Source organism: Electrophorus electricus, chromosome 17 (assembly GCF_013358815.1).
Source record: "Electrophorus electricus isolate fEleEle1 chromosome 17, fEleEle1.pri, whole genome shotgun sequence".
Lineage (NCBI taxonomy): Eukaryota > Metazoa > Chordata > Actinopteri > Gymnotiformes > Gymnotidae > Electrophorus > Electrophorus electricus.
The window spans coordinates 7,103,321-7,131,197 of NC_049551.1; the positions used below are offsets into that span (position 1 = coordinate 7,103,321).

Below are 27,877 nucleotides of genomic sequence, written 5' to 3' on the forward strand. Positions count from 1 at the left end.
TGCTCTGAAAGGCTCATTTTACCTCACTATGTGCAATTGTTTGTTAAAGTCGAACTTAACCCGAACAACAAAACTTGATTCACATCAAATCAGTGCAGAATGATGCAAGGAATTGTATATACGTGGAAGTACGGATAGCCAATCAGAATGCAACTGGCAGAATTCTGACAGTGTGACCAGGTGCTTAAATATGGATGTGGATGCGTGTGGTAGCATGTTTAAATTACACCTCCACCGTTACAGCATATCAATACTATTAATTAGTTGATATACAGAGTATAAATGTGCAATGCACTGCTACTCTGTACTTAATTTGCACTGATACTCTGGTTTCCATTATGTAAGTACAGTGTATCAATGCATTGTTACACATTGTTACTTAATATATTCCACCATAATAAATAGCAAATTTACCATTATGAATTGGTGTAATGTAGTATTACCACGTAAATCACTGATTTTTTATTGCCTGTCACCGCCCCACCCCTGGTAGAGTTAAAGTGAAAAGGCATGTTTTTTCTTCCTTGAACTTGCTTACCTTTACAAATAGTGGCAACAGTTCTGGAGGTTTAAAAGTCTGAAATAAATGTGAAACATTAAACCATCAGCTCTGGGCTAAAATAAAAAAGACCAGCCAAACTTCTTTTAACAGATTTATTTTTTTCACATCTCCAATGTGGTTGTATTGGAAGATAAAATGACAAAAGGCACAAATTCACAGTAAAAGAAATAAAAACAAATGACAAGGAAGGAAGTGACATCAAACAAAAACATTTAAAAATGAACTGTTTCTAGTTCTGGACTACTCGATTCATAAACCCGACAACAAAAAGTGGACTCTAATAACAATCTAATAGCTCTGAGAAAGTCTCTGTGCCAAGAACCGCTTCATGTTTCGGCAAGTAATCAGTTCATTCAACCTTCTGCTCTTCTGCCATCTGTTACTCGAGCTCCTGATTTTTGATTTTTGATTTTTTTAAACAAATGCTCCAGAAAGAAGCTGCCTTTCCCCGCTGTTCCAGCACCAGCTTGTCCTGCATGAACCTTTCCTTTCACTACAAAAAAAGACAGTGGCGAAGCTGTTCTCAGACCAGTAAAAAATGGCAACTCCTCCCGCAGCCATTAAAAGCCTTTGCATTGCTGCTCGGCGCGTGAGCCGCTGTTAAAAGGAAGAGACCAGTACAGCTCAGAGACAGACAACATACCGCAGATACGACGACAACTGAACAAAAATATACTTAGACACTATCCTGCCAAAGAGGAAGAGCCAGGGGCATGGGGCCAGGCCTGCTGTGGAGCGGGAGGAGTTTTCTGAGGGGACTTAATAGTCATGATGTCTACTCATTCTTTTCATGCTGTTTTTGTTGTTGTTTTTGTTGTTGTTGTTGTTTTTTTCCTCCAGAATAGATCAGGATATTCTTTTCTCGGCTATCCATTGTGACATCAATAGGATACTACACCACTATTACTAATATTACTACTAGTATTGCAATGTAAACTGCTGTCTCACTGTGTTTACTGCTATTCTGACAGGTATTAATAGAGGCTGAGTAGGAGTTCCAGAGAGAGTAGCTCATTCTGGACTCCAGGGGACAGTCATGTGCTAACAGTTTGGCAGGATAGTCTGACCTATATATTTTATATATATATTAATATATATATATATATATTTATATATATTTGTGTGTGTTCATCTACATATATTTATATCTATGTACAATTCAACGCATACATCCATACATCTGGATTCCCAGTTCCGACACGGTAGTGGAGTATTGCTGATGGGTTTGCACAGCGGGGAATGATGTAAAGTTGGATGTAAAGTTCAGCTGGTCCACCACATGTCCATACCAGTGGCCCACAGCCAGCGCAGACAGGAGCACATCCGTAACGCACACGCGAACACTGATAACGCCACTCCAGATGCACAGTCACGCACACATCGTGGTATACACAGAAAAGCCAGTCAGATGCTCCCATTCCAGCTAGTCCTTATTCCCCAAACGTGGTCTACACAGACTCACTGGGAGCAGGACGGCAGACGGCACAAGCGCAGACCGGTGCTCGCGCTTAGAAGATTTCTGAGGACTGCTGGGTTCACCAACACACATGGATAAGTTTCAGTACTTAGAGAGAGAGATAAGAGGGGAACCGAGAAGGCATTATTGCTACGAGCAGGGTAAAAGTTTGCTTTGTCTGTTAGAAGTCCGAAAACAGGAGGGAGAGCTGGACACCTAGGACAGCTCTGAGGAGGGTTTATTGCCCGCGGAGAGCTCCATGATGGGCAGCAGGAGGAAACGGGAACAGGATGAAAAAGAAGGAAATGAAAACATCAGATAGTTTATTCTGTGCTCTCTTAAACTGTCTGGCTTACTCTGCTGATTTGCGAAAGTCTTTCGAATATGACGCCTCACTCAAATGGTGAGACAGACACACACACACACACACACATATACAGAGATACACCTACATGTATTTTACTAATTCCACCATCTGAGTAAAGGACTGGGGGCTATGCAGCCAAGAAATCTCTTCAGGCCTCTGGAGAGGCACCACACTCACCAGAGTAAGCACAGGCAGAAACATGAAGGAGATTTCATCATGAAAACCAAGAACTTCATGGGGGCAACTAAGCAGTGGTCAAAAAGTCCTACGCCATTAGCACAGGCTAGAAAAATATCAAAACAATCAAATAAAAAATACCACATACTCAAGTCTGTTGATGGAGGACTTGTTGGTGACCTTGTATGGAGTTCTGCAGCTAAGGAAGGCACAGACCAGTAATTGCAGTTTTTCTGTTCAGTTTCTTGACAGATAACCACCATCTTATAATGTAGTCGGATGCCCTGATTAGTCCTCTGAATAACTCTAGCTGACAGCTGACAGCCCAGTTGAGGTCCATGTTTCAAATGAGCGCTTACCTCAATGTGGAAATGTTTCAGAAATCAAATGAAAATATCAAGTGACAATTTAAATTAAAAAGTCCCAATAATAATAACAATTACAACAAGTTCAAAACATAACACTCAGGAGAGTCAGCTTGGTCCGCAAAACAGACATTTAAGAGTGAACATAACCACTGAAAATATTGTTTACATGGATTTCCCAACAACTCGCCTTCCAGTACATACAGAATATATACAAAAACATCTTTGATTTTACATAGAAATCATGTAAATAAGTGCTTTCTGTAGTCGGTATTTTAGCCTTTGACATAGCTGAAGACCTACGTGGCTGCTACAGGTCTCCCTGGGTCAGTTTTAGTTGATGCAGTGAGGGAATGTTTCATGGACCTTTGATAATCTTTCTTCTGTACCTTGTGATTTGCTGCCAGTCTAACCAGAGCAGGTGAAGGGCATTTAGAGTGAGCTGTAGTAGACAGGTTAGGAAGAGGGTCTGGGATAAGTTTTAAGGGATGTTTCTCCTATTTGTTTGAAGAGTGATTTCGCTGGTGTCAAGTAATATAGAGCTGAGGGGGAAAGAGAGAAAGAGAGAGAGAGAGAGAGAGAGAGAGAGAGAGAGAGAGAGAGAGAGAGAGAGAGAGAGATTGTAAAACATGGACTATAGTCTTAAAAAAATTGAGGAGGTAAAAGACAGAATGAAGGATTTAAAAAGTTTTTCAGAATTATATAATATGAGGCCTGTAATTATGTACTGTAATGTACTGAGGCCTGTAATCAAGCCATTTATGATGTATAGTTCAGGGACCTTTTTTCTCCTAATGAGTCTAATGAGTCTATAGTTTCACACTTCGGCAATGCAGCCGACACCTCCGTTACACACCAACACAAATAGCAGAACCCTCCATCTCTACAAAGGTGTTTCAGTCATCCAGAGCCACCATGCCTTTTACAGGGTCCTTCACTCGCATCTGAGAGAGACAGAGAGAGAGAGAGAGAGAGAGAGAGAAAGAAGTCATGCACGACTGCCATATCATCATCCAGTGGTGATCATAAGTAGAGTGTTGGGCCAGGCTTCTGCTCAGCTTCTACCTTTGTTCTCAGGCTCTGGAGCTCACTATCAACTACACTCAATTATTCAGCAGCACTTGCTGCAGTTTTGTGTGCAGGAAGGTGGTGTGGCTGAATAAACCTCTACAATATCAAACTTCACAGTAAACAGTCACCTTGCTCATGCCATGTGTTTGGCCCACAATAGCAAAATAACACTAATCAATAATCAATAATCAATCCATAAAAATAAACAGAAGGCAGAGCTGTGGTGTGGTGTGTGCTCTCTCTCTCTCTCTTTTTTATTTTACCTCATCCAGCTCCTTCCTGGTCTGCTCCTCCATCCTACGGATGTCTTCCATGGTCAGTTCAATCCAGTTATCAATCCAGCAGAAAAGCTGTCGGTGGAAATTAGTGAACAAGCGCTTCTCTTGCTGTTGGTTAGAGGACAGATAGATAGATAGATAGATAGATAGATAGATAGATAGATAGATAGATAGATAGATAGATAGATAGATAGATAGATAGATAGATAGATAGATAGATAGATAGATAGATAGATAGATAGATAGATAGATAGATAGATAGATAGATAGATAGATATTGTCAATACATTTATTGTATGGAAAATGCATTAATGGGAAGAACTTTGCCATTGACTGTATTTCTTAAGCAGTTTCACACAATGCCCAAAAGAGGGCGCACAGGTTTCTTTCTTGTGTTTCACTTAATACAATCACAATTATTCATAGAGAATTATAATACATGGACACTCACCTTCTGAATGAAGTTTTCAACTTTGTTTTGAAGTCCCCACCACTTAAACTTAACTGTAACCAGCTTGTAGGCACACATGTGTGGGCAATCTTTCCTTTTAGATAGTTCTTTCTGCAAAGACACACACACACAGTGTTTAAACGCACTCTTTAACATGTCATAATATCAGTGTGGCGATTAGACAGTATGCTGTTTACCTTCCAGTCAGCTCCTAAGGGCCCTCGGCCAGTCTTGACAGATTTGTACTTGGCAGGGTCTTCGTCCGGTTTGTAGTCCTACAGGGGGCAGCACACAATACCTCAGTCACGCTTTAACTGAACCAATTCTGCTGCAAAATGAATCATAGGTGGTAAATGCCACAGCAAACATGCTTGAGGGCTTCAGTCGTAGCTGCTGCTCAAAGTCCATTGCTCTGGTTCCTAGTCGTGGGACCCACGGTGAACTGAACATCTTTCTGCTCGTTGTGCTGATACACCAGGTGGGACTTGCTGAGAGATTATTAAGACTAATCTATGTGCTGAGGCAGGGTTGCCAGAACAAGGAAAGGTGCAAAGTATGCAATGCAGGGGACTGAGAACTGCTGCTCTAAAAATGCCACTTTATTGCATGTATTAGCACAATTAAGTCAACATTGATTTATTCTGTATACAAAAAAAAAACTGCTGGAGTGTACAGCAAAAAAAAAGCGGTTATCTTTGCAAACTACAAACGTTACAGAAATAAACTTGGAGGAGGAAAAAACACACATTAAAGTCGGTGTAAATTTGGGCTCGTTGTTTGAAAGCATTTTCATTTTTCTCCACCTGCATTTCCACTGTGGGCAGCTGTGGCACTATAAGACCTTAGCAGCTCTGACGTAAAGCATTTCTCTTTCTTTTAATGCAGCCAAGGGGATAATTCTGCTGCCACACAAAACCTCCATATTGGTAAAAACAAACTTTTCAGGAAAGGAAAAGAAAACATCGATTATTTAATTTAAAAATACTTTCCATCTTATCACAAGACTCCATGCAGTTAAGATGCTTCCGAGACATGTAACGTGTTACAGAATGCACGATGGAGGCCTCAGTAGGAGCCGTCGGCCTGTGTCATATGCCGACGAGAAGCAGAGACAGGATATTACCTTGCAAGCACAGCCACTTCTCTTGATCAGATGTCACATAATCAGCTCATTTAGTGATCAGAGCAAGGTTCTATCAGACATGACACAAACTGGAAACTACGCACTTATAGACAAGTAAGAGCTTTTAAGTAAACTATAGTCCATTCTTTGCACACCATCCAGCTTCATGGAGTCATACCTTCAAAAAAAGACTAAGTGGGATGACTAAAAGCATCTGGCATAGAAGAAGCTTCATTTAAGACAACTTCACCAGCCCAGGATTAAACAAAAATAAATCGTATTAAAGTTCTAATAAACCTTCCTCAGTATACAATGAAATTCTTCCAAAGATATAAAGAATTCAACTGGAAATATCCAATATATCTATTATATGCTTTCATGTACAAGATCTGTGTATATTAATGTTTTTTGACGTGTATGCACAAGAAATTCAAGCCCATCTTGCCCTTACCTAGTGCCTAAATGTGGGTGTAAGTGAAGTACTTACTTGGACCCAGCGATATGCAAAAGCAGAAGAAATCCACTGTACTGTACCTTTTTATCTGTCATAAAGACATCTTTTACAAGTATATGTTCACATCCCTCCAGGGAGTTGCCCCAATAGGGAGAGTGGGTAAAGCCAGCAGGAAGCCTTCTCTTACCTTCTGTTCCACCTGGCTTTTGTCAGCGATGTCAATGTACACCACGTCAACCTTCTTCCAGGTTTCAGAGTCGAGACCGTGCACCTGCGAACACGAAGTGAAACACACACTCAAAGGTAGACTCACTTTCTCTGAGAGTACAACTACAGTAGTGCTCTCAGCTGAACAGAGGGAGATGCAGGAGGAGCAGTTTCACTCACATTTTCCTGATGGCCCATGTCAGGTTTATGCCATGTCTCTATCTTGATGAGGAAATTCTCTTTCATGTACTCGTTCTAAACAATAACATTGTGTAAGGCAATAAAAAAGTTTCAACAAAACTCACTAAAATGATCTGTGAATTATGCTAAATCTTGCAACTTTCTGTTTATATCTGTTGGAGCTGCTTGCTGTTCTTCTAACCCAATACTTATTTTCTATAAATAGTGTGTGTGCGTCTGTGTATGTGCACACATGTGCACAGATGAATAATGTGCATGAATGTGTGGGTCGTCCTTAGTTGCCACTGTTACCAAGTGTGTGCATGCTTGTGCACATGTACATGTGTAAAGTGCAGTGCAGTAGGTTGTGAACTAACCGTAATGACTGTGGATACAGAGGAATGCCATGAATAGTAGAAAAGACAAATCAGAGATTTTATATTCCACAGACAACAAACATAAAAATGTTTCTATGAAATATCCTGAAATTTGGAAAGTGTGAGCATGAATCTGTGTGAGCATGATCCTATGTGTGTGTGTGGGGGGGGGGGGGGGCTGCATGCATGCATGCGTGCGTATGTGTGCACGTGCAGGTGTGAGTGCATGTACGTGTGTATTATGTGTGTGGGTGTGTGTGTGTCTGCCTGTGTTTTTGCGTGTGGACTTGTTTGGCTGAGTGTATATGTGGATATGCCATCAGGATAATATCAGTTCTCTGGCTGTAACTCCACTCCTACTCTGCTCATTTAGTTAATTATTTACAAACAGGCAGAGAGAATGAGAGGATAGGTGTGTGTGTGTGTGTGTGTGTGTGTGTGTGTGTGTGTGTGTGTGTATTTGTCTAACTTGTACGGCAGTATGGGTAGGCATTCCATGCTTTCTCATGGATGTTGAGAGCTGATGCCGGTGCCAGCATTCGGACAAATGGTGGAACTTTACTGAAAGATAACAACAAGGAGACAAGAAGACACGTTAAAACCGCGTACTGTGTACTGCATGTGTGTGTGTGTGTGTGTGTGTGAGAGTGTGTGTGTGTGTTTAAGTGTGTGTGAGTGTGTGTGTGAGGGAGTGTGTGTGTGAGTGTGTGTGTGTGCGCACATTTGAGTGTGTGTGTGTGTGCGTGTGAGTGTGTGCGTTTGAGTGTGTGTGTGTGTGTGTGTGTGTGTGTGCGTGTGAGTGTTTGAGTATGTGTTTGAGTATGTGTGTGTGTTTGAGTGTGTGTGAGTGTGTGTTTGAGTGTGTGTGAGTTTGTGTGTGTGTGTTTGATTGTGTGTGCGTGTGTGTGTGTGAGTGTGTGCGTGTGTTTAAGTGTGTGTGAGTGTGTGTGTGTGAGTGTGTGCGTGTGAGTGTGTGCACGTGAGTGTGTGTGTTTAAGTGTGTGTGTGTTTAAGTGTGTGTGTTTGAGCGTGTGTGTGTTTAAGTGTGTGTGTGTGTGTTTAAGTGTGTGTGTGTGTATGTGTGTGTTTAAGTGTGTGTGTGTGTATTTAAGTGTGTGTGTGTGTGTTTAAGTGTGTGTGTGTGTGTTTAAGTGTGTGTGTGTATGTTTAAGTGTGTGTGTGTTTTAGTGTGTGTGTTTGAGTGTGTGTCTGTGTGTGTGTGTTTAAGTGTGTGTGTGTGTGTTTAAGTGTGTGTGTGTGTATGTTTAAGTGTGTGTGTGTTTTAGTGTGTGTGTTTGAGTGTGTGTGTGTGTGTGTGTGTGTGTGTGTGTTTAAGTGTGTGTGTGTGTATGTTTAAGTGTGTGTGTGTTTTAGTGTGTGTGTTTGAGTGTGTGTGTGTGTGTGTGTTTAAGTGTGTGTGTGTGTGTGTGTGTGTGTGTGTGTGTTTAAGTGTGTGTGTGTTTTAGTGTGTGTGTGTTTTAGTGTGTGTGTGTGTGTGTGTTTAAGTGTGTGTGTGTGTGTGTCCGTGTGTGTGTGTGTGTGTTTAAGTGTGTGTGTGTGTGTTTAAGTGTGTGTGTGTGTATGTTTAAGTGTGTGTGTGTTTTAGTGTGTGTGTTTGAGTGTGTGTGTGTGTGTGTGTTTGTGTGTGTGTGTGTGTGTGTGTGTTTAAGTGTGTGTGTGTGTGTGTGTGTGTGTGTGTGTCTGTGTGTGTGTTTAAGTGTGTGTGTGTGTGTGTGTTTAAGTGTGTGTGTGTGTATGTGTGTGTTTAAGTGTGTGTGTGTGTGTGTTTGAGTGTGTGTGTGTGTGTGTGTGTTTAAGTGTGTGTGTGTGTGTGTGTGTGTGTGTGTGTGTGTGTTTAAGTGTGTGTGTGTGTGTGTGTTTAAGTGTGTGTGTTTAAGTGTGTGTGTGTCTGTGTGTGTGTGTTTAAGTGTGTGTGTGCAATCACCTCTGAAGGTGGTAGATTTTGTGTGTGTACTGGCCCTTCTCTCCATCTTTCTCATACGGTTCGTTCTTCAGGACCTCCACTCCCTCTCCTCCGCCCGTCTCATTTTTACTGGCTTCCGCTACTGAGTACAGCTGCCCCACCTGATACTGTAAAACACACACACAACGATACATCTTTAGACTGTGTTTGAAAACAGACGAATGCGAACAAATGAAAATTTGTATAAATACACTGAAAAAATTATAGTCATATTTTATTAAAACAAAAAAGGCGGGGATTGACAAATCATCATACTGTCAACTGCATTTACAGTATAATGATATTCTTTTGATGGCCACACTGTAATGTTATACTAAGCAACTTTATTAGGAACAGTTTATTACTGACATCTTTACAGCTTTGTACAGTATTTCTGATATACAGATGTCAGGTTTTTAATATTTTTCCATAGTTTAAACACAGTAACATACTGTATTAATATGGATACAGAGATTTCCTAGGTGCTTTCACACTATGTCCATTTTATCATCTTATAAAAATGTGGCAAGCCTGGACAGTTACCTCCATATTCAATATTCTTATCCACCGTAGTTGACCTAAACACTCCTTTACAAACTGAAATCTTACATAAAACGTGCAGTGCATAAAGCACATAGTATATAAAATATACTACACATTTGAATCATATGATTCATTTTACAGCAAAATTGGTTCAGTTAAAGTGTGACTGAGGTGTGCAGGACTACAAACCAAAGGGAGACCCTGCCAAGTTCATAACTTTAACACCAAAGGAAATAAGTTTACTTGACATGTAAAAGGATTTCATCATAGCCTGAGTATCAAAGATAGTCATTCAGTTCTGTTGTAACACTTAATCGCAGCATAATTTGTTAGGTTTTGTGAAGCTGTGACTTTCAGTCAAGAACCCTGAGTTCACTGAACATGCTTTTTGAGGCAGCCCCCTAGGTATTTTTACAACGTTATACAATATATATGTTTTGAACTTATCCTCATTTCAGGTAAAATGAATGCTATATCCTGTATTGTGGGGTGGAGGCAGACATCATGATCTAGTTATGATTAAATTGCTGCATTTCCTTGCGGAAAAGAGTCTGAAAGCAGTCTGTTTTGTTGCATGGACATCTAGGGCAAACAGGGGAGAGAAAGATTAAACTAAGGTTCAGAAAGGTTCTGAGATGTAGTAGTTGTGTCTTTAAAATAAAGTCTAATATACTATTTTGAAAACGTGCAAAATATCACAAGAAAAAGATGTATGTATATATATATATATATATATATATATATATATATATAAACTTTATATATCAGTGTGGGTCAGATAAATGTCTTGTGCGTTTGACATTTTCTACATTTAACTGGCACAATGCACAATCACAATGATAGAAATCACAATGACAGAAAAACATCTAAACTCCAAAATATAGCTTTTAATCTTAGCTGTTAAATTTAAGGTTGTAGCACAACTCAAATTTCTGTGAGCACTTAAATCCCACACAAAGAATGGGAAAATGTGCCTTGTCCAATTCAAGGCTTTCCGAATTCATTTTGGTGTGAAATCCACTTCTAAAAGTCAAATTTAACTTTGTGAAACCAGCAGATCAGAATCTAGGAACAAACACAGCAGGCAAGCAGTGTTTTTGTCAGTACATCTGAAGCCAATCATTTGTAAGAGAGCAGTAGGACTATACAGTAGCAGGATAGAGTTGATATTTTAGACGATGTCAGAGATGTTTGCAAAACATTTGTTTGCAAAAAAAATTTGATTTGCCAAGAACATCCTTTGTTCACCACAAGTCTCTACCAAGACTGTACAACATTCAGTGTTGTACATTTTAGCATGCGTCCAAACATAAAGCTTCAAAAAAAGTATATTTTCTTTTTACATTTACCTTATTAATATCACTGCATTATATAAATTAAAAAATAAATAAATAAAAGGATTTTGTTTCTCACACATCCCAGAAAAGAATTGTGGATCGTGTCTTTTAAGAAATCTTGATGCTTGTCGTTTAATTTGAATTCTTATACTGCAGCAGCTGCCACTGCAGAGAGTGAGTGTGGAGGGTACAGTGAGCACTCCCAGGATGCTGTACAACTCCTCAGAGACTATAAATTACTTAAGAATTCATGTTTAATGTTGTTTAAAAGTGTTTATAATCACATTGATGTGTGTAAGCATTTGTTTTTTTCTGTCCCTTTAGTTTATTAGCATTTTATGAAATATTATTGTTTATATGAATAACATAAAACTGCTAGCATTGTTACTGTAGATTGATGTCTTGAATAATTATATGATTATATGAAATATACAGTGCTATACCCGAGTTGGGATTTCATCCAGACACACAAATCACACAAAAGTGATCCATTCTATAGTTTATATGAACAGATTTTGCGTTACTTTTTAATCTAGAGGCAGATCTGTTTTTACCTTGTATAACTGCAGCCCAGTATGTCATCACACCTACATCAACCGCCTAATGACTACTGCAATGCAAACATTCTCGCAGCTGCATCAAAGTCCCCAAGACTTAGTCCATCCACACAATCCTAACCAAGATCTAAACGTCAAGCCACTGTGTTATAGGTGGACAGATTTGACATTCCATGGGAGGAAATGTCAAACCAACTCAAGCAAGCTGCAGAAAAGGTTATGAGACTAGTTCCATCAGACAAATACCACCTAATCAAATGATAAGGGCCTTGATCGATTCCATCCCAGAAAAGTGTCCCAATAGCACAAAAGAGAAATATATAGAAATAGCTACGTATATAACACAGAAATACATGAAGAGGTTGAATTTCTAGGATGTGGCTACTACATCACTTTGTGCCAAATTAAAACTAGAACGGAGCATGTAAATAAATAACAGCAACAGCTTTATTCAACCCAAAGACAATTTGAAGCAACTGAAGGTACAAGAACTTGGATGTACAATGTTCTTCTGTAAATCAAATATGGATTAGGAGCCATCACTACAGAAAATAATGGTCTAGTCTCTCCTCATGGCACAAGGTTCACTCTGCACTGAAGCTGATACATTACCTTTTTATAGTTTTTGTATAATTTATTTGGTTGAACTTTTTAGATCACTGAAACTCTGATATTGAGGTATCCAAGTATCATTTTGTTTGGTAATATTCCTTGTCTATATAATAGTGTGAAAATAAAATTGTTTACTGGTCATAACATTCTGAATTTCAAGCAAATATATCATGGTATCTGAAAAATGGTCCTGCACAGACACTTTAGCAGCTCTTGCAACCTTTTTGTATGTTTTTATGTATTCAACATAGAATACCAAGAGAAGGCTCTTGACATTTTTCAAAAGTAAATATTTCAGTGACTTAGCAATGATAGAAAGAAGAATAGATGTTGAACTTAAACTGTAATTGTGTTCACACATTTGAACCTTCTCAGAATACCCATTACTTTTTTAGTAATGGTATTTTGTTGGATAAAAGCTGCCACGAATGATGATCTATATTATTCATGTTCCTTTACAGATCCATTGTTAGAATACATCTGAAAGTGGCCGCAAATGCATGTCAGAAATAGCAGTGTGTGACGGAGACCGTCAGTTAGGAAGGTTAAATGAGTGCTCTGGCTGCTCTTTGGTGCAGTTGTCAGGGCACATGTTGGCAACCTGTTGGACCTGGGTTTGAGACCCAGAGGTTCACAAGTGGGATACCTTCACCTCCAAGGAGCATACCTGCATTTGATACTGACCACATGTCCCTCTGCACACAACTGCCCTTTCCATCAGGGCCATGCCTATGCACCCCATCAAAGGTCCTCACGCTGGGCTTCACCATCCCCTCTTCTGCAGGGGTGATTTCATCAACAGGGAACAGTTGATACGCTCCCAATGACCTCACCACCGTCCCATTGCTGACACTATGTGTAACGAAGGCTGAAGGCACTGACCATACCCAAGTATCAAAACCAGGTCCAACAGGTGTTAAACATGTGCCATGACCACTACACCAAAGAGCCAGCTCCCTGGCTCTACCTTCCTAAGTGGCAGAACCAGAAAGAAGGTGATGAAGAAGAGATCTCTGTCAGGTGCTATCATTCTGTCGGGTTCTATCATTCATTATAGACCGTATGAATTTTTATGGAAGAACAATTCATAAAATTTGGTCAGTCCAATTTAATCATTTTAATTCATAACTTAAGTGTTATATGGAAGAAATAATAAGATATGGAGGTATATTAGGGCTGTAAAGGGCTCTTGAATAGAGATAAAATACGGAAGCTTGTGGGCATTCGGTTGATTGAGACAATGACATTGATGGCTCCAAATTTCACAGTAAATGTTGTAGCTGCACACTGTCAAGGATCCACAGACCCAGGTTTCCAAAAATAAATGAGCACATGCACAAGTCACGCTGAATGTTGTGCTTTGGCTACAGGTTTAATACTAATGTGTTTCTTTTTTCTTGTGGCCTAAATTTACGGTAACGAACTATTTTGACATTTGACATTAATTTTGTATCATTTCACAGTATACAAAATCACTGTAATTTGCAACCAACTGGCTGCCTGTAATTCAAAACAGTAACTAATGTGACAGTTATTTTGCTGTAAATACCACAGCAGTAATTTAAAACTAAATAAAGGAAAAGTACTCTGAAATGAATTATAATGTCATACTGAATTCTATCAAAACATATGAGCTGAATTATGAGTAACAGTCATTTATAGCTGTCAGGTTTTGCATGCAGAAGCAGAGTCACATGCAGGTTAAAAGTACCTGGTTTAATCTAGTAGCCTACATGGTAATCCAAAATCAGTGCCAAAACCTGGCAAGTTCAGTAACAGGAAGCGCAATAACCATGCAAATGAAACAGACTAGGGACAGGCATAGGTCCAAAAACACATGTGAGGACAATATCTGGGAAAAACTAACCTTCACAAAAATACAAAGAGGAACAGGTAGGTATTCTTAGAAAGAGACACTAATCACAGGTGAACCTAATAATCAGGGGACTTGGAATGGACAGGAGGATTATGGGGAATGCAGTTTGATGGAGGCAGGCTAGAGGCTGCAGATATGACAGTAACACCCCCACCACAAGGAGCCCAAGAAGACCGATGTTTGGCAAAAGAAGGCCAATAGGACAAGAAGCAGTTGGTCTGGATGAGCTCTGTGGAGCTGCAAGAGAGACTGATTCAAAACACCCAGAATGCTCCTCTGGACTATGATTGATAGTCCAATTGATGAGTTACTGAATTTTGTTTCCTTGAAGTCTAAAGTCCAGTATCTCACATACTGTGTAAGTTGGAGATCTGATGTCCAAGGGAGGGGGAGCCTCCTCAGCACCTTGACTTCATAGTAGACGTGCAACATAAGGCTTAAGCAGTGACACATGGAAGGAATGGGAGACACTGAGGTTTCTTGGGTCTTTCAGCCTGTAAGCGATGCTGTTGATCTGTTTCTCATTCAGGAAGGGACCACAGTATAGGGGTCTTAGCTTACCAGTGCTCTTGAGGTGTAGGACCCAAGTGGACAACCAGACCCAACCTTCTAAATGGTATGTTGGAGCAGGAGCACATCTGTGGTCAAAATGTTGCTTGATTTGTCTGATAGCCTAACCTAGATGCAAATTTGCTCACTATTCTTCATCCAAGCATCAACAGCCAGAGAGGTGGTGGGCTCAGGATCCCAAGGCACAGAGGGAGGCTAAAAACCTAACACACACTGGAAGTGAGTGAGCCCCATGACAGAGAGAATTTTGTGCCATCTCTGCCTACAAGAGGTAATAAGACCCCTCGTTCTGTTGATCCCTTAAGTATAATATGAAAAATTTCCCCGGTTCTTGTTTTACCCTTTCAACCTGACCGTTACTCTGAGGATGATAACAAAACGTTAGACTAATATTTACCCCCATCTCTCCATGAATTACTGCCACATGAGAGGTAAACTGAGGTCCTTGGTCAGATAAGATGTCCACAGGTATGCCATAACATCTATACACCTGTTGAAATAAAACCTAGGTGGTTTCAAAAGCTGAGAGAGCAGATAGCAGGACAAACCTCACAAACTTTGAGAATCAGTCCACTATAGTGAGAATTGTGGTGTTGCCATTCGACTGGAACAAGCACATAACGAAATCAATAGCAATATGAGACCAAAGACGTTCAGGTATTGGCAGGGGAATCAATTTACCAGAGTATGAGAAGTCTTAGACTGGGCACAGTCTGAACAAGAAGCCATGATTAAGGAATCAGAATCATGATCTGATTGGTCTGGATCCTGAATACAGGAGAAGACATCTGACTTACCTCTCAGCCTTTGTGAGATGCAGGTTGTCTACCTGCATCTCCTCAGTCACTCCCAGGCTTAGGTGTCAAGACTTAGGTATTTGTGAGACCCCCTTCTCTCATGAAGGAGGTGGTCCAAGCGAATAGAGCGGGAGATGACTCGTCATCACAAGAGGCAAGTTCTATAACCAAATCAGAACTTAGGCCAATAACCAATTAGCAAGGTGGTCTTGTTTCATCCACTACTAGCAGTTAAGGTGCAGAATTCAAGGGCATAGTCCAAAGTAGAGCATGAGCCATGTTTCAGAGAAAAAATGTTTGCCACTAGTTTGCCCTCTAAACTAGTGGTCCAAAAAAGAACAGAACTAGGCAGGAAAATGTTTATAGTCTCCAACAATCCTTTCTCCTTGTTTCCAAATGGCGGTAGCCCACTAATATTATATAGCAGCAAGATAAGGGATATGCATAGAGCATCTGGCTATGGAGGTTGGTGAGCAAAATACAAAGAACGTTGCAGCAAAAACCCCTCACAGCCAGCTGGACTGCCGTAATATTTGTCAGGCAGTGCTATACGAAACATAGAGAAGCTCAGAGCTGGTTGGGAGAAAACAGCAGCACCCGAAGTTCTGTCCTCACCAGATGTCATAGACAAGAGGCGATGTCGTAGTTCTGTTACCAAGGGAACCAGTGCATCAGCTATTGGGTTTGCTTCGACAACTCTTCCACCATTTTGTCTAAGCACTCTAGGCTCAGTTGGTGCCGCCCCAATAGCTGGCCATGGGTTGCTAGGATGTCTGGTACAGAAACAGATCCTGCTACCTCCAAAAGTTAGCAAAGTCTTCTGTCAGGTTTTGCATGCAGAATTGGGGTGGCATGCAGGTTAAAATGATGGAGTTTAATGTAGTAGATCACAATTCAAAACCAGGCTACATTCAGGAAGGGCAATAAACCATGCAAAGAAAACAGACTAGGGACAGGCAAAAGGGTAAAAACAGAGAAAACAGGCATTGGTCCAAAAACACATGAGAGGTAAGTGCAAGGGAACACCAGCTTGGAAATGCTAGACAATTACTAAGGAAGACTTTGCAAAGATAAACAGGAACAGATAGGTATTTTTAGACAGAGACTTGGGGAATAACTCATAATTGGGATTGGGACAGACAGGAGGATTATGGGGATTGTAGTTTTATGGAGGCAGGCTGGAGGCTGCAGATATGACAGCAGCCACCTAATTGCCTGCAAGTTACCATAATATTACATGACAATTTTTATAGTGTTCTCATAGGTAAGAATTTGCATAATAGAAAATCAATTTATTCAAGGATGGTTTTCTCTACATTTAAATCTACATAATTTCATTCCGGCATTCTGGAATCTCTCCCTCTCTCTCTGGCTTTCAATTCAGTTCAATGCACTTTAGTAAGGCTTATTGACTTGAACATATTCAGTTACAGCATTGCCAAAGCAGCATCAAAACAACAAGAATGAACTTTTACAATATTAAGACCTCTCCGGTATGTTAATATTATTATTATTATTATTATTATTATTATTATTATTACCATGAAAAGAATAGTCTTTTTCTCTCTCTCGCTCTCTCCCTCTCTCTCTCTGTCTTTTCTCCTTTTTGCCTGTTTTATTATGCACACACACCATGCATGAAGAACAATAGCCTCTTTCTCTGCCTAATCACCTCTAACACCATGTACCATGTCCTAAGGACACATCCATGACACTAAGCAGCCAAGGCAATTTCAAAACCAGTGCAAATAAATCAGCATGATTAGGAACAGAAAGGCATCTAGGTAAATTGGCTCGAACATGTTTGAGGAAGGGGGACCCTTCCATAAAGGCATTGTGACAATTGTATTTTAGTCATGGGAAAGAATTTTAATATTCAAAAAAGGCTATAACAATACAGGCTCATGTTAAGCAGAAAAGACTATAAAGTTTAGATTCTAGTGCTTAACAAACCAGATGTAACAAACACACCCCTCTGCTGCCAGAGTTGCTGACACATATATCTACCATAACTGTGAACAACAAAATCAGGATTAATTTTATATCCGAACAATGGGAAATTAGCTCTGTGAGTGACTCAAGATTCTATTATCAGAGCGATTTACAATTAATTGTAGAATAGAATACCATTACATTTCAGAATTTTTCAGTATTTCAGTAATTTCAGTAAAGGATAAACATATTCAGATTCATTCAAAATACCAGTGACTTGACTAAAATTAGTATAGAGATAGAGGATGAGAAAGAGAGAGTGAGAACCTTATGTGCAAGTCTGCATTTTACGGTACAGAGAATGTGATGCAGACTAGGCTATTTTTAGCAGTATCATCCGCACAGCAGCGGCCAAGGAGAAGCAAAAAGAGACAGAGGCTGTGAGAGTAAAAGGAAGCATCTTCTATCCCCTTTATTTTTAGTGCTGTGCCAAGGACTCCATGACTGGAAGATGACAAAGGAAGGAGAAAGAAGGTGGTGAGGAGGTAAAGCAACCAGAACAATATAGCAGAGAGCAAAATTAGTCAAAACGGCAAAAATACATAAAGCTGGGTATTGTGTGTGTGTGTGTGTGTAAGAGGGAGAGACATATATAACATACACTTCCTAACATTTCATACACAGCTGCATCATCCTTCCTCCAACCAAAAGCTACTTTTCCCAACCAATCACAGGACAAGGATGCAAGGATCCAACTCACCATGCGTGCACACACGCGCACGCACACACACACACACTCACACACACACACACACACACACACACACACACACACACACTCACTCTCTTAATAATACCTCGAGGACCAGGCACAGTGGCTGCCTTTCCAATTCATATGCAGTGCAGGCAGGGAAAGAGGGTGAATAAGAACAGGAAGGAGAAAGAAAAGGAAGACTGAGAATGATGGAGAAAATGACAGAGAGAATAACAGTGGGGTGTTCGAGGAGGGAAAACAGAAAGATGCAGGGAAAAGGGGCCATATGCCTGTCAGCGCTTAAATTTTAATAGACACATTTGTGAACAAATCAGCTTGTACCAAGTGAAAACATTTTGCTTTTGTGCTGTTAAAGGAGTGTTGGGGGATTGCACTTAAAGCTGTTTATGGGCTAGAAAAGAGTAAGTGGCTGAGGCCAAAAAAATGTCTCGCCCCATGGGGAGCAAAAGGCTTTCTTACCCATCTCCCCATGGTGTATAAATGGATTCCAGGAATTATATTCTAGCTGCATCTTTAAAAAGAAACACAACATAAAACCAGCTTCTGTGCAGCAATATCTTCAATTAACACCTCTAAAAGAACACTACAAACAAGTATCCTACCCCAGCTCAGATCTTCACAGGTGGGTTAATTTCTCACAGCAGATTCTACTGTGTAAGATTGCTTGGTCTGCATGAGAGGCAGCTCATCGTTGTATACTAATAATTTGAATTTTCCTTATTGTAAACAGACATGCATATAGTTTCCCATTAAGCCTTCGGGTACACAAAAAAAGGTTTTTTGGTTTCAAACCTGATCACTCTTAACCAGCTTAATTTATTCACTCTGAAACACATCTAAAAGTAATCAGCTAGCACCAAAGAGACCCACCATCACATAGTAAGCAGGTCTCTGAATCAGGGATGGGCAAGATCCATTGCATCAATTGAACTCTACTGACACCTTGATATAAGCCATAGATGTACAGCTCTGGAAAAACCACTGCAAATCAACATCCCTACATGTATGCCAGCCATTCCATTCCAGTGTCTGCTGAATTCCAACACAGTATCAGGTCTGCCCCTGACACTTGCCCAAGAATTTGTATGTAAATCTGTATCCATGCCACTCTTACTGAGAATACTAATGTTGAGGTTAATATCTCTGTACCCCCAGAATATAAGTGGTTCTGAGAAATGTTCAGTAAACAAAGGTCCACACAATTGCCACCTCATCATAGATGAGATTGTGCCCTTTACATTCTACCAGGAACCACAGCTCCACATAGCCGTCTTTACAACCTCTCCTTACCTGCGTGCAAGGCTATGGAAAAGTATATCAAAGAGACCCTAGCACAAGGTTACAGCCACCCTTCCTCATTTCCAGCAGCCACTGGCTTACTTTTTGTGGAAAAAGGGATGGTTGACTCAGACCATGAACTGATCATCAATGGCTCAATGCCAGCATGGTAAAGTACCACTTCTCACTCACCCAGCAACTGTATGAGCCTGCTGTCTTCACCAAGTGGATGATGAGCTTTTTTTTACAGACACTTGCCATTATGACTATTTAGTTATGCCAAATGCCTGGTTCAAACATTTCTGAACAAACCATTTTGCAAGTTACTAAACCATTGTGTTGTAGCGCACATAGATGACATTCTCAACTATTCCAAAACCCTTGGGAAGCATGCTGGTCATGTCAAGAGCATTTTCTATATGTTAACAGACAACTAGTGCTTGCATCAATTTGACACCTTAAATAATAAATAATGTAAAATGTATAAATAATACAAGTGTGAGAATGTACAAAGCCAAGGTGTCAGCCATGTCTCAGGTGCCAGAACCCAGGTCTCTAAAAGCCCTGCAGAGATTCTTAGGGTGTTGCACATTTTTACCGGTAATTTATCAGGAATTTTGGCTCAGTGCATTCAGATTTGACTTCCCTTCTTAAAGAGAAAGCAAAAATCCTGAGATGGAATGAGGCAGCAGACCTTTTCAATTCCATACCTATCTTAGTATATCTTGATCGCTCTAAACCTTCTGTTGTAGACATGTATGTGTCTGAGACATGAGTACAATTAGTACTGTCCCAAAGACTTGTGCATTTATTTTCAAAGAAACTCAGAGACACAGAATATATCTGCGACATGAGGAACCATGAACTGCTGTCCATAAGTTGAATAGATGCACGGGTTGGAGAGTGCAATCCACCCATTTTTTTGTTCCTGATGGATCATTGCAACCTTGAGTATGTGAAATCAGCCAAAAGGTTTGCACAGTGTGAAAAGGTTCACACTGTCTTATCATCCTGGGTCAAACACGCCAAAGCAGAAATCCTAGCCAGAGTCCATGATGGTGATGCAAAGCAACCTAGTTCCAACAAGTCCATCCTTCCTTTTTCATGTTTTGCAGCCCCCAATACATGGGACATAATGGAGGAGATCATACAGATTCAAGTTCAGGATCCCTCCCGCACTGAATGCCCACAAGGGAAAGTGAATGTTCCCTCATCACTGCTGAGTTCCGAACTTCCAGAGATCAGGAGAATGGTGCAGCTTGTTTCCAAAAGGTTCTGGTGGCATGGCTGAAGAAAGGATGTAATGGCCCATGTTAACATGTTAACCATGGTTGGTTTTCTCAAGTCCCTTCCTATTCCTGAAAGACCCTGGTCTCACCTTTCTGTGGATTTTGTTACAGACCTCCCTCTGTCTGATGTACATACTGTAATATTTTTGTGACTGACCATTTTTCAAAAGTCTGAAGGTTGGTGCTACTGCAGAAGACTTCCAGAACATGGTGCAGATCTATGGGCTCGCCAAAGACATAATCTCAGAAGGGAGCCAGTTCACATCCCAGGTCTGACAGGCTACAACCCTCAACCTAATGGCTAGTTGGAGAGGCTCAATCAGCAGATCAGATATTTGGTCACAATGCAGTTATAAACAGCATGAGTGGAGTGGGCTTTGGTCTGGGTGGGATATGCACAAAAGTCACTGGTCAGTGCTTCCAGAGGAGCCCTCAGATATTCCAGCCGTGGATACCTAGATGCATCAAAGTTCCCAAATTTGGGAGGCTGCTCATGTCAGAATGATTCCGCCGACCATCACTGTAGACAGGACCCAACCCTACAACCTGGTCAAGTGGTATGGTATGTCTTTTAACTTCCTGCTTATGCTAAGCACTATTAGAAAACAATGCCGAAATGGCATAAATGTGGGAACATTCAAAACATTTTCTACAGCAGAATATTTTTACAACTAACCTAACATTACCCTCGACTATAAAACAACTGGAAGACCAAAGACAAGATATCCTTGTTTCATTGGTGAGTATACTCATTGGTGAGTATATATATAAATATATATATTTATCTTTGCATATATATATTTCACATATAGAGAATATCTATATTTCTCTACACACCCCTGTTTTCTTTTCCTCAGTTTGGACAGAACACTCTCCACCATTTCACTGCGAGTTATACTGTGTATGACTATGTATGTGACGAATAAACCAAACTTGAACTTGAACTTGAACTATTTAACCCCATACCTTTTCAAAGTCAAATCAAATCAAGTCAAAATGTATTTATATAGCACTTTCTACAACAGATGTTGTCACAAAGCAGCTTTAAAATGTCCAAGTCCAAGCCCCCAGTGAGCAAGCCAAGGGTGACAGTGGCAAAGAAAAGCTCCCTAGAGCATGAGGAAGAAACCTTGAGAGGAACCAAGACTCAACAGAGGGGCCCATCCTCCTCTGGCCAAGACTTGCCATCGTAGTAGTGTGCATTTATGAGCCATTTACCTTTATTTTTGATTCCTGCTCGTCATATCTTGGTACTGTTATTTCTTTGCTAAGGTTTGGACTTTTGCTTGTGCCTCTGAATTTTTACCCTTTGTTTTTCTACCCCTTTTTTAGTTAAAACAAAATGGATTCCCTTGTGTCCACCTCACACACAGGCACACCTCATTCTAATTAACGAGGTGCTGTACTTATTCAGCCATCACCTAAACCAAGTCTTATTTAACAAGCAATGTGAAAGACTCGTGGAGACAGGCCAAGGCACATGAAACTTTGTGATTGAAAATTAAGGTTATTCTACCAAATTTTGATTTCTGAGCTCTTCCTAAGTTAGAACAGTGTTGTATTTTGCTATTAAATGAATCGTAACTTGTTTTCTTTGCAGTAGTCAAGGTCTGAAAACACTGCATCTTTTTGTTGCTATTTTAACCAGTTGTCATTTTCTTCAAATAAACATGCTAAATGACAATATGTTTATTTTATTTTAAATGTCTTTAACAGTTTAGTGAAGCAAAAAATGTTCGTTTTACAAACAAAACATACCTACATATAGTAAATCCAGCAAAAATTATAATTTTGCAGTGGTCTCTTTCCACAGCTGTATATGAAGACATGGCAAATTCTACTTGAAGGAATTCCTAAGCCAGTCAGAGAACAGGAGATGCTCTCCCAACCAAGTGTTACCCCTAGAGTAAACTGTTTAATCCAGCCTGAGGAGGGAGACATTCTCCTGACCTCATTACCCTGGGAATGCCAGCACAGGGAACCAAGCCGTAAGGAAAATAGACACACTGGAACTCACACGCACACATAATGACTGGTGGAGCAGGAGAAGAACACAGAGAAAAATGTGTGTGACACTGGAGGGAGGGAGAAAGAGGAAGAGAGAAATGGAGAGAGGGGAGAGAAAAAGAGAGAAAGAGGTGATATCAAGTAACTCATTGGGTATTCAGCACTTGGCAACACATGAATTGAATGACATGCTCAAGAATCATGGGATATAAAGAGGCAGCGAAGGGCACCATCAGAAAAAAGGGCAGGGTGCACTCAGGGTGCAGAGAGAGGAAAGAGAGAGTTCAATGATCAATATTTATAAAATATTCACTGAGGACAGAGGTAAAAATTCTGATTAGAAAATTCCTCCAGGCTTTCAGATTAAACATTAGAATAAGCGATAAGGCTAGACCCCCTGCCATGACTTTTAATATTGCTCGGCACAAAGATAGTCAGCAGGTTAGTCACTGATAAGTTTCCCCTCAGACTGTACAGGGAGCATGGAAGAAGAAGAGAACTCATTCCCTATAGAGGTTCATGACTCACAGCAGCCAGTGCAAGGATGTGATTTTAAACTGCAGAGCCAAGCCACTGTGCAAGAAGAGAGTCCTAATGCTGGTGTTTTTTCAGTCCTGATTAATTTATTGCACAAAATTCTGCTTCACACCACACATGCACACAAACACACACAGTGAGGAAAGGGGAAAAAAACAGTGCGCAGTTAGCACTTACCTCCTCCACAGAAATGGGTAGGATCACTCGGCTGAAAAAAAGAAAAAGAGAAAAAAAATACACATGACAAACAATCTGCCACAAAAAGTCCTCAAAATCCACACTATTATCACTAATATTTCCATTAATAACATTGTCAATGCCCTCATAATCATTAGCAACTGCACTATCCTCAATATCACATCATAACCAATGCACCATAACCAACACCCTCACCAACAGATAAACACCATCAGTTATAGTTGCAGTATTATAATTGTACAGAATAAATGTGGAGTCTCATGGCATCCATAAAAAAAGCCTGAGTATGTGACATTTATTTAAATAAGATAAAATGAACAAACATTCCAGAAATTAAGTGTAGGTGGTAGGTAGCAACATATAGTGAAGTTAGCCCACTCATTTAGATCATTGTTGTATGAGGATCAGCTCATACTTTTGCATACCTTCCAAGCACAAATGGCTACCTAAGGAGGAACGTGTGCAGCAAAACTTGGTGATAGTGTGTAATCACATAGTGCTAGCCACATAACATTACAGTCCCATTCCATTACTCTTTGCATTGTTTTGAAGTCCAATAATGAGCAAGCTCCTTTCAAGTGGAAAACAAGATATCTGGCCAATCTAGTTTACCATCGTTTCACAGATCGCAGATGTTCTGACCTTGAGCAATCAGCTCAACTTTAGTATAAACCTTTGGCCCAGAACCTCCAAGTTCCAAGTTCTGGAGCTTATCCCTTCTGAGAAAAAGTTTTTAAAAAAAAATAAAAAATTTGCTCGCTGTCCTCACCACTGTAGATCAGAAACTAGAGCTTTTAAAAACACCCAGGCGTGTGAAGAAGCCTTTTAAAGTGGCTTGGAAGCCTGTATGTTGCCTCAGGGCCACAACTGGCGGCACGGCTCTCTGCATGGCTTGCTTTTTCCATGGATTTACTTCAGGAGTAAGACGACACCGGCAGCTCGCTAGTTTCAAATCCTCTAGCTCCGCCCCCAGCCATGAACGCCGCTTCACTTGCATTAGGCCCGTGCCGCCACATAAGGCCGAAGTTGTGAGGCGAAGTGGTTTGGCAAGCTGGGCCCAGCCTCGGCGCTCACACAGTGAGAGAAGGATTCAGCAGAGAGGCCATGGCTCCGGGTGGTGTGATGTGTTATTTGCTGGAAGCAGTGTGCAGCAGGAGTCACCTTGTCCGTCCAAGTGCCTGCATGCCCTGCACACGAGCTGGCGGTCACTACGGGAGATCCGGTGTCTCTCTGCTCCACTTTGCCTCCATGACACCATCTCCTCCTGCATTATAAATGCCTCTCTGAATCGCAGCGACTGCCTGCCTGCCTAAAGCAGGGTTTGCTCATTGTGCTGATGATGGGGCAACGCAGTGTGCAAATGGCTCCTTCACTTCCACATGATGTTCTGTTAGACAGTGAAGAGGAAAGTGTGAAATTAAAGGTGCTGCATGTACAATTAAACAAGTTCTGGGGGCCAGCTTCTGACACACTGGTTGATAATGCATCCTAAACAAAAGAGGGGTAGGTTTTGATGGCGTAGTCTAGCAAACAACATGGCTGGATTCTGAAGGTGAAATAAGTCATAGTGACCCTCTACCTGAGACCTGAGCAGGGCAAGGCAAAGTCAGAAATCACTGTTTCACTTCAACGCACAGAACCAACCAAAAACATGTTGCATTGCCAGAAGACAAAACTCATAGGTATAGGTAATCATAGCTCCTTTTGTGACCTTGAACTGTTGATCATTTGCATAAGTTAGTCAGTTAATCAAAGAGGTATGAGTCAAGTTTCTAATCGCAATTTTAGATATGAGAGCTCTCCGTGAACAGCATTTTGAAGTGTGTTACTAGCGGTGCATAATCAGGTACCATGGACAGCGCACTCTATAGGCCTTTGAGGGAAAGCCAGATTCTCTTCACCAGTACACTTAAGTATGAACTATGTGGACAAAACTAGAATATAAGTATTAAATATTTTGCATACTTCCTTGTTGAGTCCAGTATAATATCTTTTTTGTTTGTATATCAACTTCGGTGCAAATAAGAGGTATCTGGACCATTTGAATATCTATGAATTTTGTTGCTGAAAACTTGAAGGTGGCAATTAAAATACAATTCATCATCATCATCATCATCATCATCATCATCATCAATATTATTGTTGTTGTTGTTTGTTTGTTTGTTGTTACTGCTGCTGTTGTTGAAGAAGATTTGTTTTTGGCAACATTCTGTTTAAGGCTACAATACCAAACTTATGATCGGAAGAAAACCGGCAAAATGAAAAAAACTATGAGGTGGGGCGCCGGTGACGGCGGTAACACGGCAGAATCATGTCGCTGTGTTGTGAACGTGTCGTCGGTTGAATGATGGGCCTAGCTGAGCGTGCTTCTTCTGACTCATAGCCCATCCTCCAAGGTGCATTGGCCGGAATGAGCCTTTGACAGCGTTCCAGTAGAAACGCACAAATAAAAGGCTCATAGGTGGCTGAACCTGTGACCGGCGTGGCCCTGCAGAAAACTCGAGCGAATATCCCACTCGAGGTCTCGAAGATTTATTCTACATTAATTTGCGCTTTATTTATGGTGGTTTATTTATTGATTAAATGTTGGCAACTAGACAACTTAATTTTGCCTGAGTAATGACCTTGATGAGCGAATGCCTCCACTGGCAAAGGAGAGCATTTATTTGTACGGAGATGCCGGTAGATGTGTGTCCACGTTCGGTTATGCAGCTATGCAAGCCCCGCAGCGCTTCGCTTCAAGGTAACAGATAAAACAGCCTCTCAAATTACACACGCTCAAAGAACAGGTTCAACTGTAGCCTTCTCTCCATCTTAACATACACTATAAAATGGCCATGATATCAGCGCAGTGAAAGTATTTATTCCCAGTATATTCTAAACAGTTTGTCGTCCCCATACTAGGCTACTTTCGGATGGGTTCACCTTCACTACTACCAATAACATTTGCTACTGCCGCCAGCGCCAAATGCCAGCCCTGCTGCCTCAGACATGGACGAATACGGCGGATTAAAACCTCCTACATTAATGCTATCTCAATTTCACAAAATACATTACACGCAGCATACGCATAAACGCGGTGTAAACATGGTGTAGAATATGCACAAGCAAAAGATAAATATAGATAACATACATGAACAAAAGATACATTTAGGTCAACGAAGAAGCTTAAAAAACGAGAATGTACATCAAAGTCAAGTTTGCCAATGTCGCTATGGCCTAGCGCCAGTGAAATTCGACCACCTGCGCTGCGGAGAATCAAGATGCTCCCGTAGCATTATTCGCGCAAAAAAGGACCCATCCACTTACAATTCTTTAATCAGCATTTTTCGTCGACGTCTCTAGTCGCAAAACAGTGCTGTTGCCCCGGAACGATCCAAATCGGCGGCGAGTCCTCCGCAAGTCGCAGTCTCTCCTACCTCTCCCGCTCCTGTGTCATTCTAGCCAGCGTTTTTCCTTTTCCACAGATTCAGTTCCCGGTCAAGGCCGAGGGGGGGCGCGTCGAAACCACAACCCTGGAGTCGTGACATAGGCAGCGTGACGTCAAACTACGTCATGGTAAAATGGGAAAAAAAAGATTTGTGGTCCCGAACGGTGGTCAATGTGACGTCATCACCATGCCAGCGGCTTCTTCACTAATCGGTCTCATGGACAGCTTCAGCTGCCCTTCAAGGTTCTGGGTATTTGAGGACTGAGGAATGTTCTCTACCAATCTTATAGAAATCATGTAAAAAGTAAACAAAGATGCTATTTATAATACATCTGTAGCCAGCGCACAGTATTCCAGCATTGACTTATTCTTTTCTAATTAGGCTATTCTGCTTCTCTCTCTCTCTCTCTCTCTCTCTCTCTCTCTCTCTCTCTCTCTCTCTCTCTCTCTCTCTCTCTCTCTCTCTCTCTCTCTCTCTCTCTCTCTCTCTCTCTCTCTCTCTCTCTCTCTCTCTCAACCAATAAGCACAGAAAAACAGCTGCCTTTGCCATAAGACCTTAAAGTCCAGTGTCTATCTGTGATCGAAGCTTCACATTTTTTTCTAAGACAATCACCATTCAGAGAGCTATCAAGAATACTTATTTTAGGAAGAAGTTTGAAAACTCTGTTTTGACATTTTATGCACATATTTTCTGTATCAAACCCTAATCTCTTAGACTTATGTTGCACATAAAACATGTCATACTGCGATAATCTAAACAACTCAACATCTGTTTTATACTTTATGTGCAATTTATTTTTTTTAAATAGCATGGGTTTGAATATGTTTGAATGAATTATGGTCAGAATATTTCCCTTTAAGAAATCCTATTTACAGCCATCTTGGACATTAAAATGTCCTGATAATTAGTAAATGCAAACTAAGCAAAAAAAATGTGTAAAGTCACAGTTTATTTAATGCTGCTCCTAAGTAATACCTCCAAGAGGAAAAAAATAACATGAGGTTACCAAAAGAACCAGGACGATGAGACTGGGTTTAAAAGAAGAAATAAATACACAATATAGAACATCTCAATATTAAACAAAACATACGTACTCTCCTCATACT

General features: G+C 40.6%; 1 protein-coding gene across 2 annotated transcripts; it reads right to left on the bottom strand.

Annotated features, from left to right (window-relative positions):
• Positions 1–640: 640 nt before the first annotated feature.
• pitpnab (phosphatidylinositol transfer protein, alpha b) lies at positions 641–26,766 on the bottom strand. Of its 2 annotated transcripts, XM_027016116.2 has the most exons (12): positions 26,649–26,766; positions 23,319–23,349; positions 9,014–9,159; positions 7,538–7,629; positions 7,069–7,076; positions 6,692–6,766; positions 6,492–6,575; positions 4,925–5,002; positions 4,728–4,838; positions 4,262–4,384; positions 3,784–3,871; positions 641–3,469 (listed from the first exon to the last, which is right to left on the bottom strand). In XM_027016116.2, the coding sequence occupies exons 1-11, from the start codon at positions 26,663–26,665 to the stop codon at positions 3,824–3,826; spliced, it is 813 nt and encodes a 270-aa protein (XP_026871917.2). In that variant the 5' UTR covers positions 26,666–26,766; the 3' UTR covers positions 641–3,469; positions 3,784–3,823. The 2 variants fall into 2 exon arrangements, with proteins under 2 accessions (XP_026871917.2, XP_035391881.1); XM_035535988.1 differs by having other exon boundaries at positions 641–3,871.
• Positions 26,767–27,877: the final 1,111 nt, after the last annotated feature.